General features: G+C 43.4%; 1 protein-coding gene across 42 annotated transcripts in view; it reads right to left on the bottom strand.

The window, feature by feature from the left end:
• Positions 1-17,582, bottom strand: part of RIMS2 (regulating synaptic membrane exocytosis 2) — a 378,604-nt gene that overhangs the window by 300,645 nt on the left and 60,377 nt on the right. For all 42 annotated transcript variants that reach the window (XM_068161226.1, XM_068161227.1, XM_068161209.1 and 39 more), the window contains one exon: positions 13,998-14,208. In XM_068161226.1, the coding sequence (XP_068017327.1) occupies positions 13,998-14,208 (211 nt within the window). The remainder of the gene's footprint in view (positions 1-13,997; positions 14,209-17,582) is intronic.

Genomic DNA, 17,582 nt, shown 5'->3' with positions numbered 1-17,582 from the left:
GCTACAGTTGTCTCAGTACAAAACCATTCTAAGGAGTCATTTGGTGGAAGTATATTATCCCCAATATCAAACAGAACTGACTCATGTCTGCATGCCTTTGGTTTACACAGCACAGGTATTTTACTTCTTGCAGATCAAAGCCCATAAGGACTTGTGAACTGCATTACACTGCTTCACTAATGCAGACAGTAACACACAGCAGCTGACTGAACTTGAATTAGCTACCTGAAATCCAGACAGTTCTGCAGACCTCCTTGATCCTGAATGAAGGCATTTCTGCAATATTTCGTACCAAAGAAGTTTTACTTTGCAGATACTCTCCTGTTTATACATCTTGTTTAAGCACAGTGTTTCTCACATTTGAGCTTCTCCATGAATGCACTCAAGTCCAGTATCTGCTGAAGGTGTCTACAAAAAGGCACTTACACCGTGCTGATTAAAGGCTGTTCCTGTGCAGGAAATATTTGATATGGCACCAGATACCTGCCATACAAATTCCTTTTTGTCACACAGCAGATCTACGCAGAAAATATTAACCCAGATGCAAAGCCTTTCTCATTTGATTCCTCAACTTATCAATATACTCTTCCTTGAAGACACTAGCTAAACAAAGCTGTAAGGAAACAACTGAGAAAGAAAAGAAAGGGAGGGAGGGAAGAAGGGAGGCAGGCAAGACAGAAAGGGGAAAAAGAAGAAGAGGGGGGAAAGGAGAAAAAGAAGAAGGGGGGGAAGGGGAAAAAGAAGAAGGGGGAAAAGGGGAAAAAGAAGAAGGGGGAAAAGGGGAAAAAGAAGAAGGGGGAAAAGGGGAAAAAGAAGAAGGGGGAAAAGGGGAAGAAGAAGGGGGGAAAGGGGAAAAAGAAGAAGGGGGGAAGGGGGAAAAAGAAGAAGGGGGGAAGGGGGAAAAAGAAGAAGGGGAAAAGGGGAAAAAGAAGAAGGGGGGAAAGGGGAAAAAGAAGAAGGGGGGAAGGGGAAAAAGAAGAAGGGGGGGAAAGGGGAAAAAGAAGGGTGGGGAAGAAAAAAGGGGAAAATTAATTTAAACCAAGAAAACAACTTGGGAAGTTTGCTGCTTCGCTCTATTGGTAGCAATGTCTTCATTATTTATATATCTAGGCACTGGTTTCCAGCCACTGAAGCTGAATCTAGATAATGAAACATTTATACCATCCCCTGCTGTGCCACAATGTCTAACTGTGTCCAAAGAGTCCTAGGTGTGCTGTTACACACCTGGGACTCAAACAAGGAATTTGCTGAGCTACCTTTGATAAAGGTCTACACCTGGAACTTAATAGCACATGATATGGTTTCTGAATATTGCAACAGGTGGCAAATACAACTTACTGCTCAAGGATTGCTTCTTCTGGCTCCAGAACTGCAAATAGCTTCTATTAATTGGAACAAAAATGGAAGTGGAAGCTTATCGATGTGCTAAAGCAGAGATATTTTGTTCTTACACTGTCTCCAGACTTGGTTTAGATAAAATTATTTTGGGATAGCTTGGATAAAAATTTAAGTAGAAATTTGATCTATTTTGAGCAATTTTATATTAAAAGATAAACTTCTGGTGCTAGCATGGCAGGAGGAATAATTTGCACAGTGAAAGCCAGCCCCTCTAATTCCACCAGGCTCTCCCTAAGTCAGCTCTAATGCTTTTCAGAAGTTCAGAACCATCTAAAAGCAAACCCAACTACTCCCAATGCCTGTGCTGTAATATCAGACCACCACAGTGGACACACAGGGGACAAGGTTTATAGGAGGACGTAGTACCTTTCACATTCATCAGGGAAGGTGAAAACCAATATACCAAAGCTTGCTCATCTAAAAGAGAAGTACAGATAGTGCACATATGAATGTAAAAGATTTTCAGACTTACTTTTCTGGTTGGTTTTCTGTTTATTTTTAAGCAAGAAACATATCTGTGCTCCTCAAGCGTGAGGCTTGCTGGCAAAAGCAGTCTCACTACATAGATGCATAGAAGCAGTCACTGCACTGAACTAGTTACAGCCACTCTGAAGCTACATCCTGGTAAGAAGTTGGTCTATGTTTATTTTCCAATTAACTTTCACATTAAAAAAGAAGCTGTGAAAGGAGACTGTCAGCTCCTAGGACCACATCCCCCTTCCCTTAAACACTGCAGAGGGTATGCCATTGATCTGTGCATGAGAAGATGGGGCAAAAGGCATCATGGTGAAGAAGGAAGACAAGGGAAGGAAGGGGAGACAGACAGGGGAAGGAAGGGGAGACAGACAGGGGAAGGAGGGGGAGACAGACAGGGGAAGGAGGGGGAGACAGACAGGGGAAGGAGGGGGAGACAGGGGAAGGAAGGGGAGACAGACAGGGGAAGGAGGGGGAGACAAGGGAAGGAAAGAAGGGATTAAAAAAAATCTCATCCCTTCCCTATGTCTCCCAAATTCTTCAGCAGTTCAGAAGTGAAAGTTGAAGTACAGTGTGGTGTAATCTCCCTGTCCCTTGACTGTGATGGCAAACAGTGCATCTTAGTATGGCAGTAAGGCCATCCAAGTTAGCAATGTGGGGTCCTCCTTAGGGAAAACATTCATGTGCCCATTTAACCACCAGTAGGATGCAGCTGCTGTGTGTGATCTCCTTCTGTCACCTGTCACATTGTGGCAGCATCGAAAATCCTGAAAATGGAAAGCTAGGAAATGTTTTTGAGCAGGATTTGAGTGTGCAATCAGACCGAGTCTGACAGAGGAAGAAGCAGCAACTTTGTGTTTAATTATATTTACAGAGAGTCCATTGTATTTTTGTTTGGCAATCCAGCACCAAGAAAGAGAAGCCAGAAGAACCTTGGGCTTTCAGTGCCAGGTTTGTTAAATGCCTCTTCTGCTCCTGAAGATGCACTCTGTAGTGATGAAGGAAACAAGAGTGAGCTCTGAACATAGCAAGATAAAGGTGAGCAGCTCAGACAAATAGATACATGAGAAACAGGATCAGAGAACAGCCTAGGACAAGTGGCCCAAGACTCTTGTCAGGTCTAAGTTGCCAACTCTCTGAATTACTTTTAGAGATCCCAATCTGAAAGACAATACTCAAGAGCTGAGGAAAAGCATTAAACTTTCCACAGCAGAGAGAGAGATCTCAAAAAACCCAATCCTAAATAACAGCTGGTACAGGAGGCTTTGTCAGAGGTATTCCAAGTCTAGAAAATAATGATCGTGGTTTGGGGAGTCTAGAAAAGCTTTTTCCTAATTCCAGCAATCTGGAAATGTCTTTGTTAAAAACCAATATCCTCTAGAGCATACACAGCCCATGGAAACCTTGATGGGACTCCAGGTGTGCTTCACTGTGAGCTGCAATTCAGCCTGAGTCAAAGAAGTTCTATACAGAAAGAGTGATTGCGCTATGGAATGGGCTGCCCAGGGAGGTGGTGGAGTCGCCGTCATTGAAGGTGTTCAGGAGGAGACTTGATGGGGTGCTTGGTGCCATGGGTTAGCTGTTTGGGTGGGTTGGATTGGTTGATGGGTTGGACACGATGATCTTGAAGGTCTCTTCCAACCTGGTCTGGTTTATTCTAATAAAGGTTTTATTCTAATAAAATGTAAAGAACAGGGCAAGAGTTTACCCAAACATACTTTCCAATAGCAAGAAGGCAGCAGTAGGAGAAGCAACAACCCCTATAAATATTCATCACATTTGTGCAATTCCAGACGGGCAAGCTGTAGGTCACTGTGGAGGTACAGACCTGCAAGACAGATGGCTGAGAAATGATGGCATTTGGGGGCAGGCCCCAGGACCTCTTCAGAAGAGCTGAAGGAAAATGAGAAAAACCTTTTCTTGCTTAACAGTGAAATCTCCACAAAATGACAGAAAATATTCTTACCACCACCTTGGTCTCTCCTGACTGGCATAATAATATTCATTACTCTGGAACAGGGTGAATGAAAACCAGAGACTATGATGTTTTAACTGCAGTGAGAAAAAGAGAGGGAGAATAATGCCCTATGGTAATTGCTTCTGATCTTATCTAGTGCAATTTTATATGGGATTGTTTCATGAGATTCATCTGCTAAAAATAACTGTCACTGTCAGAACTTTGTCTGGGAATCTCAGAAACTACTACACTTTGATTTCCTGATTCAAGTTAAAATCACATCCCAGAGTTATGTTATTAGGGAAATGAGCCTAGGAAGCTATTTGGCAAGTCCATTCGATGCTGAATTGGCTTAAAGGAGTCTTTGAGATGACTTTATCCCAAAAAAAAAAGCTATTTTACAGCTCTTTAATACTGGTGAAGGCTGAAGACTGGATTTTTAAAGACAAGCTATTTCTCTGTGTCTTAAAGTATCTCAAAATACATAACATTACAAAGGTAGAAGACTTACCACAAGGGAAGTGTCAAAATGTTTTATCCACTTGTACAAGAAATAAAGACATAACAAGGATGAAGTTTCCTAACATTGCTCTTCAGGTTTATCCTTCAAAGAATTATGAACAGCTCCATTGAAGGCTCTGACTGGCTTGTAACAGTTTAAAACAGCTTTCCTAAGACTAACTTCCCAAGCCCCCTAAAGGAGACAGAGGGACAGAGAAAGTGCCAGAGCCTCCAAAGGCCAGGCCACTGAACTGCCCATTTTGTCCCACTTTAAAACTTCTTGCTTGAAAACAAGCACTTTGAAAACATGAATTGATGTAACTGAACCTCAGATGTCCACAACTAAACACTGTGTATGGATTTCATCTAAGTTCTAAAACCCAGATCACAGCCAGCAAGAGAAGTGAGAAGAGAAGCTGTCCTTCCAGTTTGAGGGACAGATTTGCACTGGAATCTGTGACATTAATACCAAGTAGCTCAGCCTGCCCACCACTTTTTGATGGATTCTGGATCAGCTTGCAGTGCCACCAGTGCTTTCACAAGAAACTGCTCTTCCTAGCACTGAATGAAGCAGATGCAAGAAACTGCAACACAATCTGAATTCATGTCCAGCTCCATCCCCCACCACCTTAGATAGCACCAGTGGACTGGCATATGATTGATCACTGAACACCAGGTACTGTCCCAGTTTTCCCTACAATCTCAATCTTGGTATCTAGATTTCTACAGGGCATATGTCAAAGTGCCTTTCTACACTCTAAATCCTCACAGCCCTGGTGCTCTGAACACACCTCACTTTTCCAGACCTGTGTTAACTGGGTCCACGTACCATCAACAGCCACCAAGTGCCTACAGAGTTACCAAGGAGCACTGCAGACTGAATTTGCTGTGGTTATGAAATGCAGAATAAGTCTCTTAAGAACTGGAATTCACACCTTCTGATATGCCAGCACTGGGAAAATGAAGGATAACCAGGAATAGTAAGGATTCTTTAAGTGGGTTACCCTGCTGCTAAATGCTGTGTTATACAACATATCCTGTTTACATTCAAGCAGTTGTCTTGAGAGCATCTGCATACCAGGGTTCTTGACCTGTGAGCACTAAAACAGCAAGATGAACACCACTGCTGCCCTTCCTTCTCAATGTTTGCAGTCAAGAACAAGTTGACCTACAATACTTCTTGTTCTTTCTGCCTTAACTTCTAAAATGTCTGTTTCAAAATCACCAGCAACAGCTCCTAAATCAGAGGCATCACCATGGCTTATGGAAAAATCAGACTGGGGAAATTTCTGTCCCTTTGCCCCTTCACACATGTCCATGGTAAAACTAGATAACCATAGAACCTTACAACTATGAACTCCTTCAGGTTTTGCTTTCTTTTTCAACATTTTTTCAGCTAAATTTAGTATTGCTGCAATATAGAGGAGTACCTCACCCATATTGCTGGACTGACTGTGGGCATCCTGTTAGCATGCACTGCTTACAAGGTTACACCGAGAGGGTAAAATCTTGAAGGAAAGAAAAATTGTTCCTCATCTATCTTTTGTATTCTACAGACACCTCTGTATTCTACAGGCTGCTGCTGTTACTACATGGTTTCCATGAGGCCAAAGCATTTTAATTCTCAAAAACTCTCATGGTGTAGAACAAAGGAAAACTATGCAAAGCTCTACAGATGGGCAGACCGGTGTGCTGGTGTGATGGGTTAACACCCATCCTGGAAGCAGCAGGGGGAGGACTTGTAAGAGCATTGCCCTCCCTGCAGGGGTTTTTCCCCCTGGGAAACTAAGTTAGTCTGTTCCACTCCCCCTCCCTGCCCAGCAAGGCTATTCACAGCTGGCCACCACAAAGGCCACTTGCCTGCTACTCAAAACATATCCTAAAGGTTAACAGCAGCAGATAGCTTAGAACAACCTTTATGAAGAAAAGGATTTCCGAATCATACACAGAGAAGTGAGATTGAGCACTGCTAACAGTAAGAAAAATGCCTGTTTCTTGTAGCAAGCCTGTGTATGCAGTCACTACGTGCACAGGAACGCTAAATAATGTCCTTACTCCATCTCCTGTAGGAACTTACTTGCCATGCACTACAGGGCAAGGGGCAATTGCAATTCTTTAGAATGCATAAGAGATTTTCCTGGAAGAGCAGATTCCCACTAGCTCAAGGAGTTTTCTCACCTCTGATGTTTAAAACAATAAAAAATAAATCACAGGTAGTTTGGTAAAGTATTGAACTCTATCCAGGCTTCTTCTCAAACTCAGATCTGAACTACCTTCTCTAAACATAGCTCAATCAGATCAAAACTGGCAAGACAAGCACAGAGTCAGTGGCATGCACAACAGCGAACGTTAGTACAAGGCTATGCTCAATACAACATGTGCACTGCTGAGGAGGAATGCCTACACACCACTCAGTTTGGAAAAGGATTTCTACACTGGTGGAGAAACTCCATGGCATGGCTGGCATATTGCTAAATGTTTCAAATAAAAATGCTTTCTTAATGTTTACTGCTACCTCATTATATGGTCACTAAAACCCCCAAACTGAGCCTTCATGGTTAAAAAGTTTAGAGCCCAAACCTTCAAAACCTTGAGTCCATCAAATGTTGACCACCCCAAGGGTGCAAAAAGAATTTTGATAACTTTATGCCACTTGTTTTGAATAAAAATGCTTTCTTAATGTTTACTGCTACCTCATTATATTGTCACTAAAACCCCCAAAACTGACCCATCATGGTTAAAAAGTTTAGAGCCAAGACCTTCAAAACCTTGAGTCCATCAAATGTTGACCACCCCAAGGGTGCAAAAAGAACTTTGATAACTTTATGCCACCTGGATACAAATGAATTTGCAGTTCTGTAATAGGAAGACCCATGAGACAATTTCCTTTGACCTTTTTGAGCTGTGCACATATCATATTGCAAAAGCGAAGGGAAAGTTTGGGGCATGCTCACAAAAGCTGCAGCCAGGGCAGTATCATGCAGACTGTTCACAACAACTCACAGATTATGGCTTAAGTTATCTGAAAAACAGCTGAGCCTTGCATGCCAAACATTGCTTTCATTGTAATGACAGTAACTCCCCTTGGCTTCAGCAGGAATTACACCTGTGCAAATGAAAGCAAATGGGGGCCAGGAAATAAGCCTAGCCATAAAGAAAAGAAACTGTAGACAGAAAAAAAAGCTCTAACCACTTTGTCCTCCTGGAGTTCATATCCACGAAAGCAAGGAAGAAAGGACAGGGGGAAAGAACAGAAAAGAACAGAAAACAAAAGGCAAAGAAGGAAAGAGTCACTTTCATTTTGAAAGTCAGCAGTAGGATTTGTTAGTAAAATAAACACACAAACTTAAAAGGAATTAATATGTATCCTCCTGACTTCCCCTAGAAATAAAGAGGATCTGGTGAAAAATCTGTCACCCTAATGATTTTCTTCATCCTTTCACGGGTGAGATTGAACAAAGAGCATTTCTGGTTTTCATAAAGTAATTCAGGGGCCATGTCCAAAACCTTGCTAAAACAAAAGGGACATCTTATGAGAAGGATGCAGAGTGTAGCTCTACAGGCCTTGGACCCCAGTATTGCAAATTGTTAGCCATGCATCAACCCTTTGCAGTTTCAAGGAGTCCAGTGAAACACAGAATGCTTGTTAACTGGAGCCAGCTACAGAGTATGTCCAATGGCATAGCTGCATGTCAGTCATAGAATCATAGGATCAACCAGGTTGGAAGAGACCTCCTAGATCATCCAGTCCAACCTATCACCCAGCCCTATCCAGTGAACTAGACCATGGCATTAAGTGCCTCATCCAGTCTCTTCCTGAAAATCTCCAGGCATGGCAAGTCCACCACCTCCCTGGGCAGCACATTCCAACGGCCAGTCTCTCTCTCTGTGAAGAATATCTTCCTAATATCCAGCCTAAACCTCCCCTGGCACAACTTGCCTCATTCTGTTGCTGGTTGCCTGGGAGAACAGACTGACCCTCACCTGGCTACAACCTCCCTTCAGGTAGTTGTAAACAGCAATGAGGTCTCCCCTGAGCCTCCTCACTCAACACATCTTTAAAATAGTAAAGATTTAAAGCATAAGGAGATGGAGTTTGCCACAAGTGCTTCCTGCATGCCATGTCAGATCTGTATCATTTATCCTTTGTATTTTTCATACCCATACACATGAAATACAAATATTCCTCTCCACCATTATTTCCCCTTAGCTGCCTAACACTGTAAATGGCATAGTACTTTAGGAAACCAAAGCAGTGGAAATGCTTTCAAGAACAAGCTGTTCCTCATTTTTGTGACTGACAAATGATGAATTCTCTTTTTTCTGGTATCTTAATTTCCCATGGCGATAAAGAGACCAAATCTGGGCATGGAGTTGAGCACTTAGTTCTGTTGGAAATACAACTGCCCACCAAGAAAGGGTGACAACTCATTGTATAGCTTTGCTGTTCAGATAACCATATGACAAGTGACTTTGTGCTCCTGCACAAGTTTTAGGCTGCTCCCAGAGCTAGAGATACCAATGAACAGCAGAGAATACAAAGGAGGCCAACAAAGAGATTTGGGATTCTCTCTCTCCTTCCCTCTCTCCTTTTCCCTCTGCTCCAGTTCACTACCAGGACTTTTCACTGGCTCTAGCAAACCCAACTCCTCAGCTCTTTGGTGTCAGATCACTTTCATTTACTCCAAGGGAAGTTTTGAATCTTAGCATGACCTCCCCCCACTGCCCAGGGTTGGCTCAGGATACCAGGTCAGGACAGAAGGCTGAGGTAGTGAAGCAGGCAGGCAGGCAGGGGGAAACTACTTTCATTCCTCAACTTGAGCTCTAGGGAAGACAAAGACAGGATTTTCTTGAAGATGCACAGCTAATGAACAAAATCCAACCACCAAGGGATTAGACTGGATATAAAAACACAAGAGTGGGCAACCACTGTAAGAGATTGTCCAAAGAGGTTACAGATTCTCTATCCTTGGAGATATTCACACCTCACTTGGACATTATCCTGAAAACCATCTCTGACTTTGAAGTTAATCCTGCTTGGAGCAGGATATGGGTCTAGATAATCTCCCCAGGTCTCATCTGATCCAATTTATTCTATGATGTTATGCATCATGGTAAAAGTTTAAAGTATTTTCAAAGATGCTTTGGGGTTTGGTGGCATCCTCAGCCACACAAGTAGCAAATGTCACTGAAAGCTATCTAAATCACAGGCCTTGCAAGCAGTATCACTAGCTGTGCAGAGACATGCTCATCCTCACAGCAGCAGGTGCTCTGCCACTTTCCTGTCAGGGCTTCCTGTCCCTTTGCAGGAAGAGTGGCAGTGAACACTCAGTGATATTTTGGATGGAAACATCTCGTACTTGAATTTCACATCCTCACTTCTGACGTAATTTACTCCACTGTGTAAGGGCAGCATAATCCACAAGCAGGTATTTTTAGCACAGAAGCTGAGAAATTGTCTTTATTGTAAATGCTTGATTAGGCTGCTAGTAAATGCCTCACTTTTGCAGGCAGGAGTGAGGAACAGCAGAGAAAAGCAAGTAAGTCAGAACGGTCCAACCCCAGGGTAGGGATGCAGACAGCAATTAGTAACATTTTAAAATAACAACAAAAACTAACAGCAAAGGAGACATTTGAGAACTTTCACAGGATGTTAGGGGTTGGAAGGGACCTCTAGAGACCTTTGAGTCCAACCCCCCTGCCAGAGCAGGACCATAGAATCCAGCACAGGTCACACAGGAACACATCCAGACAGGGATGGAAAGTCTCCAGAGAAGGAGACTCCACAACCTCTCTGGGCAGCCTGTTCCAGGGCTCTGGGACCCTTACAGTAAAGAAGTTCTTCCTTGTGTTGAGGTGGAATTTTCTGTGCTGTGATTTCCATTCATTGCCTCTTGTCCTATCCCAGGGCACAAGTGAGCAGAGGCTGTCCCTCTCCCTTCCTTCCTGACCCCCAGCCCTCAGATATTGATAGACACTGATCAGATCCCCTCTCAGCCTTCTCTCCAGACTAAACGTTCCCAGGTCTCTCAGCCTCTCCTCCCCAGGCAGTGCTGCAGTCCCTTCAGCATCCTTGTAGCCCTCCCTTGGACTCTCTCAAGTAGATCTCTGTCCCTTGTGAACTGGGGAGCCCAGAACTGGATGTAATATTCCAGGTGGGGCCTCCCTTTAAATGAACTTCAAATAAATTCCAACAAGACACAGTAGGTAAAACAGCACATGACAAGAATAAAGATTGTTAAATATACTAAACTGAGGGGGAAGGAAAAGGTAGAAGGTTTCACCCCCCAAAAAAGAGTGGGAAAGACAGGGATATTTCAAATTAGACAACAGGGACTCATTAAAACAGTTGATAATGGATGAAGTTTAAATATTCAGTAGAGGAGGTTAAAACTTATGCAAAGTTTTAAAAGGAGGAAGTATCTTAAGAAAACAAACGTTGAGATGAAAAGGATCTTTATGAGCTGATTTTTATCACATTGCTTAGCTGACTGTTCTATGAAGGGTCTCAAGCACTGCACCATGTAAACTAAAAGCTTTCCTACAGCAAGCAGCAACCCCCAAAGCTGGTGCCTTTGGGAAGGCAGTGGGGTCTGTCTGGCAGCTTTGTCTGTCTGATATTTTAGCATCTCATTTTCTCAGCTGCACAATTCTCATTCTGCTGGGTACTGCCTCGTTCGGTGTGCATTTCCCTATATAAATCATTAGATCATTAAAAAAACATAACAGTAGCCTAGTTTGTGTGTCAGTAGTGCCTATACTGCTAAGAACAGTTACTGCCTGCTGTGATGTGATTCATTGCTTCAGTTTCAATAATGTGAAATTGTTCATAAACCTAAAAGATGACAGTTCAAGGTCCCTCACTCCCCTGAGAGTTAAACCCTACATCCTGGCTGAATACTCCATTCACTAAGTCAGTGAGCAGCAGTACCACTGCTCTCAGTCCCATGTTTCATCTAGTAGGAACTCCCACAGAATTTCTGTACAGCCCAAACTGAATTTTAATGCCTGCATTTCAGGCACTGCAACTAAACTGAAAAAGGAATAAATCATCCATTCATTCAGAGCATCCTAATCCAATGCTCTGACAACAAACATTTCCATACTCTGCTCCTACTCATGGCCATGAATCTTCATAGAATGGCTTGGGTTGGAAAGGACCTTAGAAATCATCTACTCCAACCTCCCCAACATGGGCAGGGACACCTCAACTAGACTTGGCTGCTCAAGGCCTCATCCTGGCAGGGAGGAGGCATCCAAAACCTGTTCCACCCTTCTACTGAAGAACTTCTTCCCAAGATCCAGCCTAATCTTGTGAGTAGCAATCCCCCTTGTGACCTTTGAAAGAGCCTTTTCTGCACAATCCTGCATGCTCTGAGGCACCTGCTGCCAACACCAGACCGAACCAAACTATTTAGAAGCATAATCTGGTGCAAGTGACATGAGTTTGGCTTCAAATTTGATATTATGGAAAAGACCACAAACTGATCAGACAGCTCCACCAAAGAGCGTTCCAGATCGCTTAAGAAACACCTTATGTAAAGTCCATAGCAGAGCTATATAACCTGTCAAACAATAGCTGCAAAGATCAAGGGAGATTTAGCAAAGTTAAAAATAAGGAGCTATTAGAAGTCATCCTTCAGGAGGGCGGGGAAATAGTTCTGGTAAATTCTGGTGGACCAAAAATACTTTTCATGGAATAATAGATATGTGGATAAAAGAGATCATTAATAGGAGATTGCCACAGTCTCTCTGATTAAATCTTTTGTACCCATGCTCACAGTGATTAGAGACATACTTATTCCAGAATACTATTTAATGCAGAATGTGAGGTCATACTCTGAACTGATGCTTTGGAAAGAGAAGCTTTAAAGTGAGCCAGGAGAAAAACAGCCCAGTGACAGCTTCTTAAAATCTCAAGTCTGAAATATGTATTAACTGTACCAGAATCTGCTCACTGAAAAGAGGAATAAGAAGTGGGAGATGCCATCCCAATTCCACCATTTCTAAGGAATTTCAGCATTAGATCAACTGAATAATAGGCAAGTGAGCTTGACATCCCCATTGGACAGATTTGTAACAGCCAAAACAGAGAATGCAATTAGCAAGCTGCCATGGACTAAGAATAAATTCATCACAGGAAATAAACTAATTAATGAAGAGACAAGAAGAAAAGGACAGGAATAAATGGTCAGGGTTTTTTTAAAGGGAGAGGCATCACCAGTGACACCTCACAGGGCATCTGTAGAGGTGCTCTGCCCTGCATATTCATAAAGTACATGGAACAGAAAAGAATGAGGCAGGAAAGCTTGTTTATTACACTAAATTATCAACACTAGTAGAGAGGGGGAAAAAAAGTCAACTGAGAAGAGTTGCAGAATAGATTCATAACACTGAATGGAGAAGTTGGCTTGCAGAAAGACAGGGGAGGTTAAAAAGTAAGAGAAGCTTTCTGGGGTGAGACTGGTTAAGCAGAGGAACAAACTTAAGATGCTATGGAAATAATCCATTGGAAGTCTTTCAAGAGAAGTCAGTCCTTCCAAATTCACATGATCCATCCCAAGGACAGTCTAAAGGATATATCAGAATGTTTAACTTTAGGAGATGAAGCCTTCCTCTTAAGGCCCTTTTTCTGCATTTCTAAGTACACAGACACAGTGCCTCAAATATCTGCCCTGATCGCCTTTTATAATCATATGAAAGTACCACAGAAATTATTCCATCTCTTATCTACCCTTCAGGTAGTTGTAGAGAGCAAGAAGGTCTCCCCTGAGCCTCCTCTTCTCCAGGCTAAGCAACCCCAGCTCCCTCAGCCTCTCCTCACAGGGCTGTGCTCCAGACCCCTCCCCAGCCTCGTTGCCCTTCTCTGGACACGTTCAAGAGTCTCAATGCCCTTAAATTGAGGGGCCCAGAACTGGACACAGTTGAATGAAATTTTCTCAGAGCTGTCTTCTGATTACCTCAGCTCCTTCTAAAAACTCAGAGTGCTGTTTTAGCTGTTCTACAAGACGCACCAGTACACCAGCTCCACATCTTACCTTTGAAGAGCATTTCCTTTTTTCCTAATACTACCTTGCTGTTTGCATGTCTATTTCTATGTACAAACAGAAAAGATATATCTGTATATGTCTAAAGACAAAGATGTTCATTCTCCATCATATATTGTATAAACTTTAACACTTATTGACAGTAAGTTTGTACAGAAGAGCCTGGGCAAGTAGAAAAAGACACAGACCCGTGCTTCCTCTTGCAATAATCTGTGTCTCCATATTATCATCCCCAGACCACTAGGTATATCTCCTAGTCTCAAATAAAGAGGCTCAGCCCTCCAAGTAAAGGGCTGTATGTTCATGAATCCTCAGTTAGAAACGCGCAATGTACCGAGTTAAAAGCCACAATCACAAACCCATCTGCAAATGGAAATGATCTGAGAAGACAACAGATGTCTTAAAAGCCCCTAAAGTAGCTATCATTACCACTCTGAAGGACTTAAAAGCGCCTCAAGGAGGCATCATTATCATCTTAAAGGACTTTAAAGCGCCTAAAGAAGGCATCATTACCACCTTAAAGGACGTGTTCGAGTAGCTATGTGATTTGGATGGCTAAGCAATCAATAAGCAATGGTGAGTCTAGGAGAAGCTCGTTTGCAAGCCCCACAGCTCCGTACCTTATTTGACCGTAAGGACACTCTTCCTCCGCAGCGGGCACAGAACTTAGTTTGGCAATATGAACAGTTATGGCCACAGCCATCGGCAAATTTGGTTTTGTGGCAGATGCCACAGGTTGGGGCATCACCCTTCTGCTCCTGCTGCTGCTGTGATTCTTCACCCATCTTCTTCACTTGCTCCTTGTACATTTCAAACTGCTGATGCAATTTTCTGCAGAAGAGAAGAGATCATTAACAGTTGCTTTATTGAACACCACAAACACTTTGCCACCACTAAATTGCAATCAATTTCGAAATGCAAATCAGAGATAAACACTGTGGCAAGGCAAATACATTTAATTTATGGTGCTCCAGAAGCATAATGTTTAATAATTATTTCTTTCATTATAATTAAACCCATGGAGGAGGCCCTACACACCAGCAGCACACAGTCCAGCTGTCACAGAGAGAACTTTGCTTTAGGATGTCACCAGCTGTTAGCTGGAAAAAACAACAGTAGGAAACATGGACTTAGTGATCCAAGAGCCCACGGCTAATAAGCAGCACTGGTCCCAGTACCAACCCCTGAGGGACACGACTTGTCACTGGGCTCCACTTGGACATTGAGCCACTGACCTCAAGCAAGTGCAGCCCTCCAGCCAATTCCCCATCCAGTGAGTGCTCCACCCCTCAAGTCCATGCTGCCTGGTGACCAGGAGGTCATGCAGGACAGTGTCAAATGCTTTACACAAGTCCAGGTAGATGACTTCAGTTACTCTTCCCTTATCTACTGATGCTGTAACTCTGTCATAAAAGGTCATGAAGTTCACCAGGCAGGATTTGCCCTTGGTGAAGCCATGTTGGCTGACACCAATCACCTTCATTTTCTGTATGCCTTAGCAAAGCATTCAGGAGGATCTGCTCCATGATCTTGCCAGGCAAAGAGGAGAGCCTGACTGGCTCCAGTTTCCAGAGTCTTCCTTTTTTCCCTAGTTTTTTTCCTTAATTCCATCAGAGAGGTGCAAACAACTTCTTTGGACGTGCTGTGTGTTCATTTGTGCCACAATATCACCCAGAATAACAGTTCTAAAATACTTTTCCAGTCCCTTTCAAGCACTGGGTGCAAGCCCTTGGCAACCTACCTCAGTTTCACAAGTTATCAGAAATCATTCAAGCCATTCACATCATCATGTAGATACTATCATTCCATGCTAAATTCAAGGGAGAAGACTTCTTTTTACCCATGACCAGAAGTGGTGAGTGCACATTCTCTGTCCTTGTATCAACCCTTGAGGCTTTTGTTGTATTTACTCCTCCCCATCCCGCTGGGGGTTAGGATTGCAGGAGCAGCCACATGGTGCTGTACTGCCAGCTGGATGGACCTATACTACAGGACTCCTGCAGAATGAAAGCCTTCTGGCCTGGAGCTGAGCAGTGAGAGAGGCCATGTCACTGCCCTCCACAAAGAAGGATCTGAGGGTCCTAACAGAGGTTTGTGGAGTCAGGGGTAAGAGGCTTCCTCTGCTTTCTCACTGGTTTAAAAGGAGTTTACTGTTCTTTGTTATTAGCAGGAAAGAGCTGTATGAAGCTGAGAATAAAATACAGAACTCTGGAAACCTGGCTCATTGCAACATTTTACCCTGAGAACAGAGCATAATTGGTAGCTGGCAGTCTGGCCTGTTTCCACCAATGACACATGTAATCTCAGAGACCTTGCTTGCCTTTTAATTGTGCCAAAGATGGCATTCTTCATTTAAAGCATATTATCTATGTTGAACTTCAAGTTTATTTTAGGTTGCATTCTGTTTTGTGGCTTCCTTATAATCTGCAGCCTTTGTTTGTATGATTATTTGCTTAGCAGTCTCACTGATGCATAAAAAGCACAAGCCTTTTGCCAGTTCTTAAAGCCTGTACTGAAATCATTTCACTTTTGTTTCCTCTTGGGCACAAGATTCTATGTAGAGGTCACAAGCTTTGCCTCAAAGCAGAAACTTTTCAAGGTTACATAGAGTGTTTTTCTAAACTCCACGTTCTAGCAGCAAACAGCTTATCTGCCAAAAGGCCTCATTATTACATTTCTGTCTGTTCTAAAGGCCTTGGGGGTGCTGGTGGATGAGAAGCTCAACATAAGCCAGCAGTGTGCACTTGCAGCCCAGAAAGTCAATCACACCCCGGGCTGTAGCAAGAGAAGCATAGCCAGCGGGTCAAGGGAGATGATTCTCCCCCTCTGCTCTGCTCTGCTGAGACCCCACCTGGAGCACTGTGTCCAGTTCTGGAGCCTCTTTTACAGGAAGGATCTGGAGGTGCTGGAAGGTGTCCAGAGAAGGGCCACGAGGATGAGCAGAGGGCTGGAGCTGCTCTGCTACGAGGACAGACTGAGAGAGTTGGGGATGTTCAGCCTGGAGAAGAGAAAGCTCTAAGGAGACCTCATTGTGGCCTTCCAGTATCTGAAGGGGGCTACAGAAAGCTGGGGAGGGACTTTTGAGGGTGTCAGGGAGTGATAGGACTGGGCAGGGTGGAGAAAAACTAGAAGTGAGTAGATTCAGATTGGTTGTTAGGAAGAAGTTCTTTCCCATGAGGGTGGTGAGAGCCTGGCACAGGTTGCCCAGGGAGGTGGTGGAAGCCTCATCCCTGGAGGTTTTCAAGGCCAGGCTGGATGTGGCTCTGAGAAACTTGATCTAGTGTGAGGTGTAGAAGGCAGAGAGGTTGGAACTAGATGATCCTTGAGGTCCCTTCCAACCCTAGCAATTCTATGATTCTCATGCTGATGGTTGTCAGAGAAAAAGCACAGAAGACACATCTGTGAAACAATGGCTTACACACAAGATGTGTTCCACTTCCTGAGCAGAACCACTTGAGATGAACATGCACACTTGTAACAAAATACTAAGCATTCATTTTGGGAGGTCCATAAAATAACTTTTCACAGATTAATCTGGTTTTTTAATCATCTAGTCTGCATGAGCATAAGCCAAAACAAGTAATAGTATGCAGCCAGAGCTGGGTGCTTGGAACATCACAGTGCTTCAACAACATGCAATTAAAGCTGTATAACACTTGTCAGAACTGCAATGCCTGCACTCCTCTTTCAACATAGAACATTGCTGTCTGAGAGGGCTCAGGGGTTCAGTTACCAAGGAACTGAAGGTAACCCTCACTAAGGCAACCTTCTGAGCCTTGCCCCACTCCTCATTTCCTGGCTACACTTTCATTACTGACCGCAGTCCATGCCTCCTTTTCTGTTCCCAGGCATGGAGCACAAGATGCAGCTGAAATTCAGGCTTCAGAAGGGTTGGTTTTCAGATCTGCCAAATCCATCCACTCACCAATTATTCAGTCTGGTGACATACAACACTCTTCCCTGTGGTGCATTAAACACTTAATGCTTTCTGGTTTTACCCTAGTGCTAGGTAAGCTGTCACCAAACACACACACACTTCCATTCTATTCTTATACCCTGTGCGTTGGTAGGGGTTAGGAAGCAACTGGCTGAACACGAGCTCTGTTGATAAGAACCCTGTAAAATAGGGTGGAAAGCAGGCTGTGAGCCAGTGGTGTGTGTGCTCTCATTACAAATTGCACAAATTACATATGAGGATACAATAA

This window comes from Melanerpes formicivorus, unplaced genomic scaffold (genome assembly GCF_026170545.1).
Source record: "Melanerpes formicivorus ecotype bairdi unplaced genomic scaffold, bMelFor1.0.p_v2 SCAF_56, whole genome shotgun sequence".
In the NCBI taxonomy this organism is placed as follows: Eukaryota; Metazoa; Chordata; class Aves; order Piciformes; family Picidae; genus Melanerpes; species Melanerpes formicivorus.
This window is presented reverse-complemented; position numbering and strand designations above follow the sequence as displayed.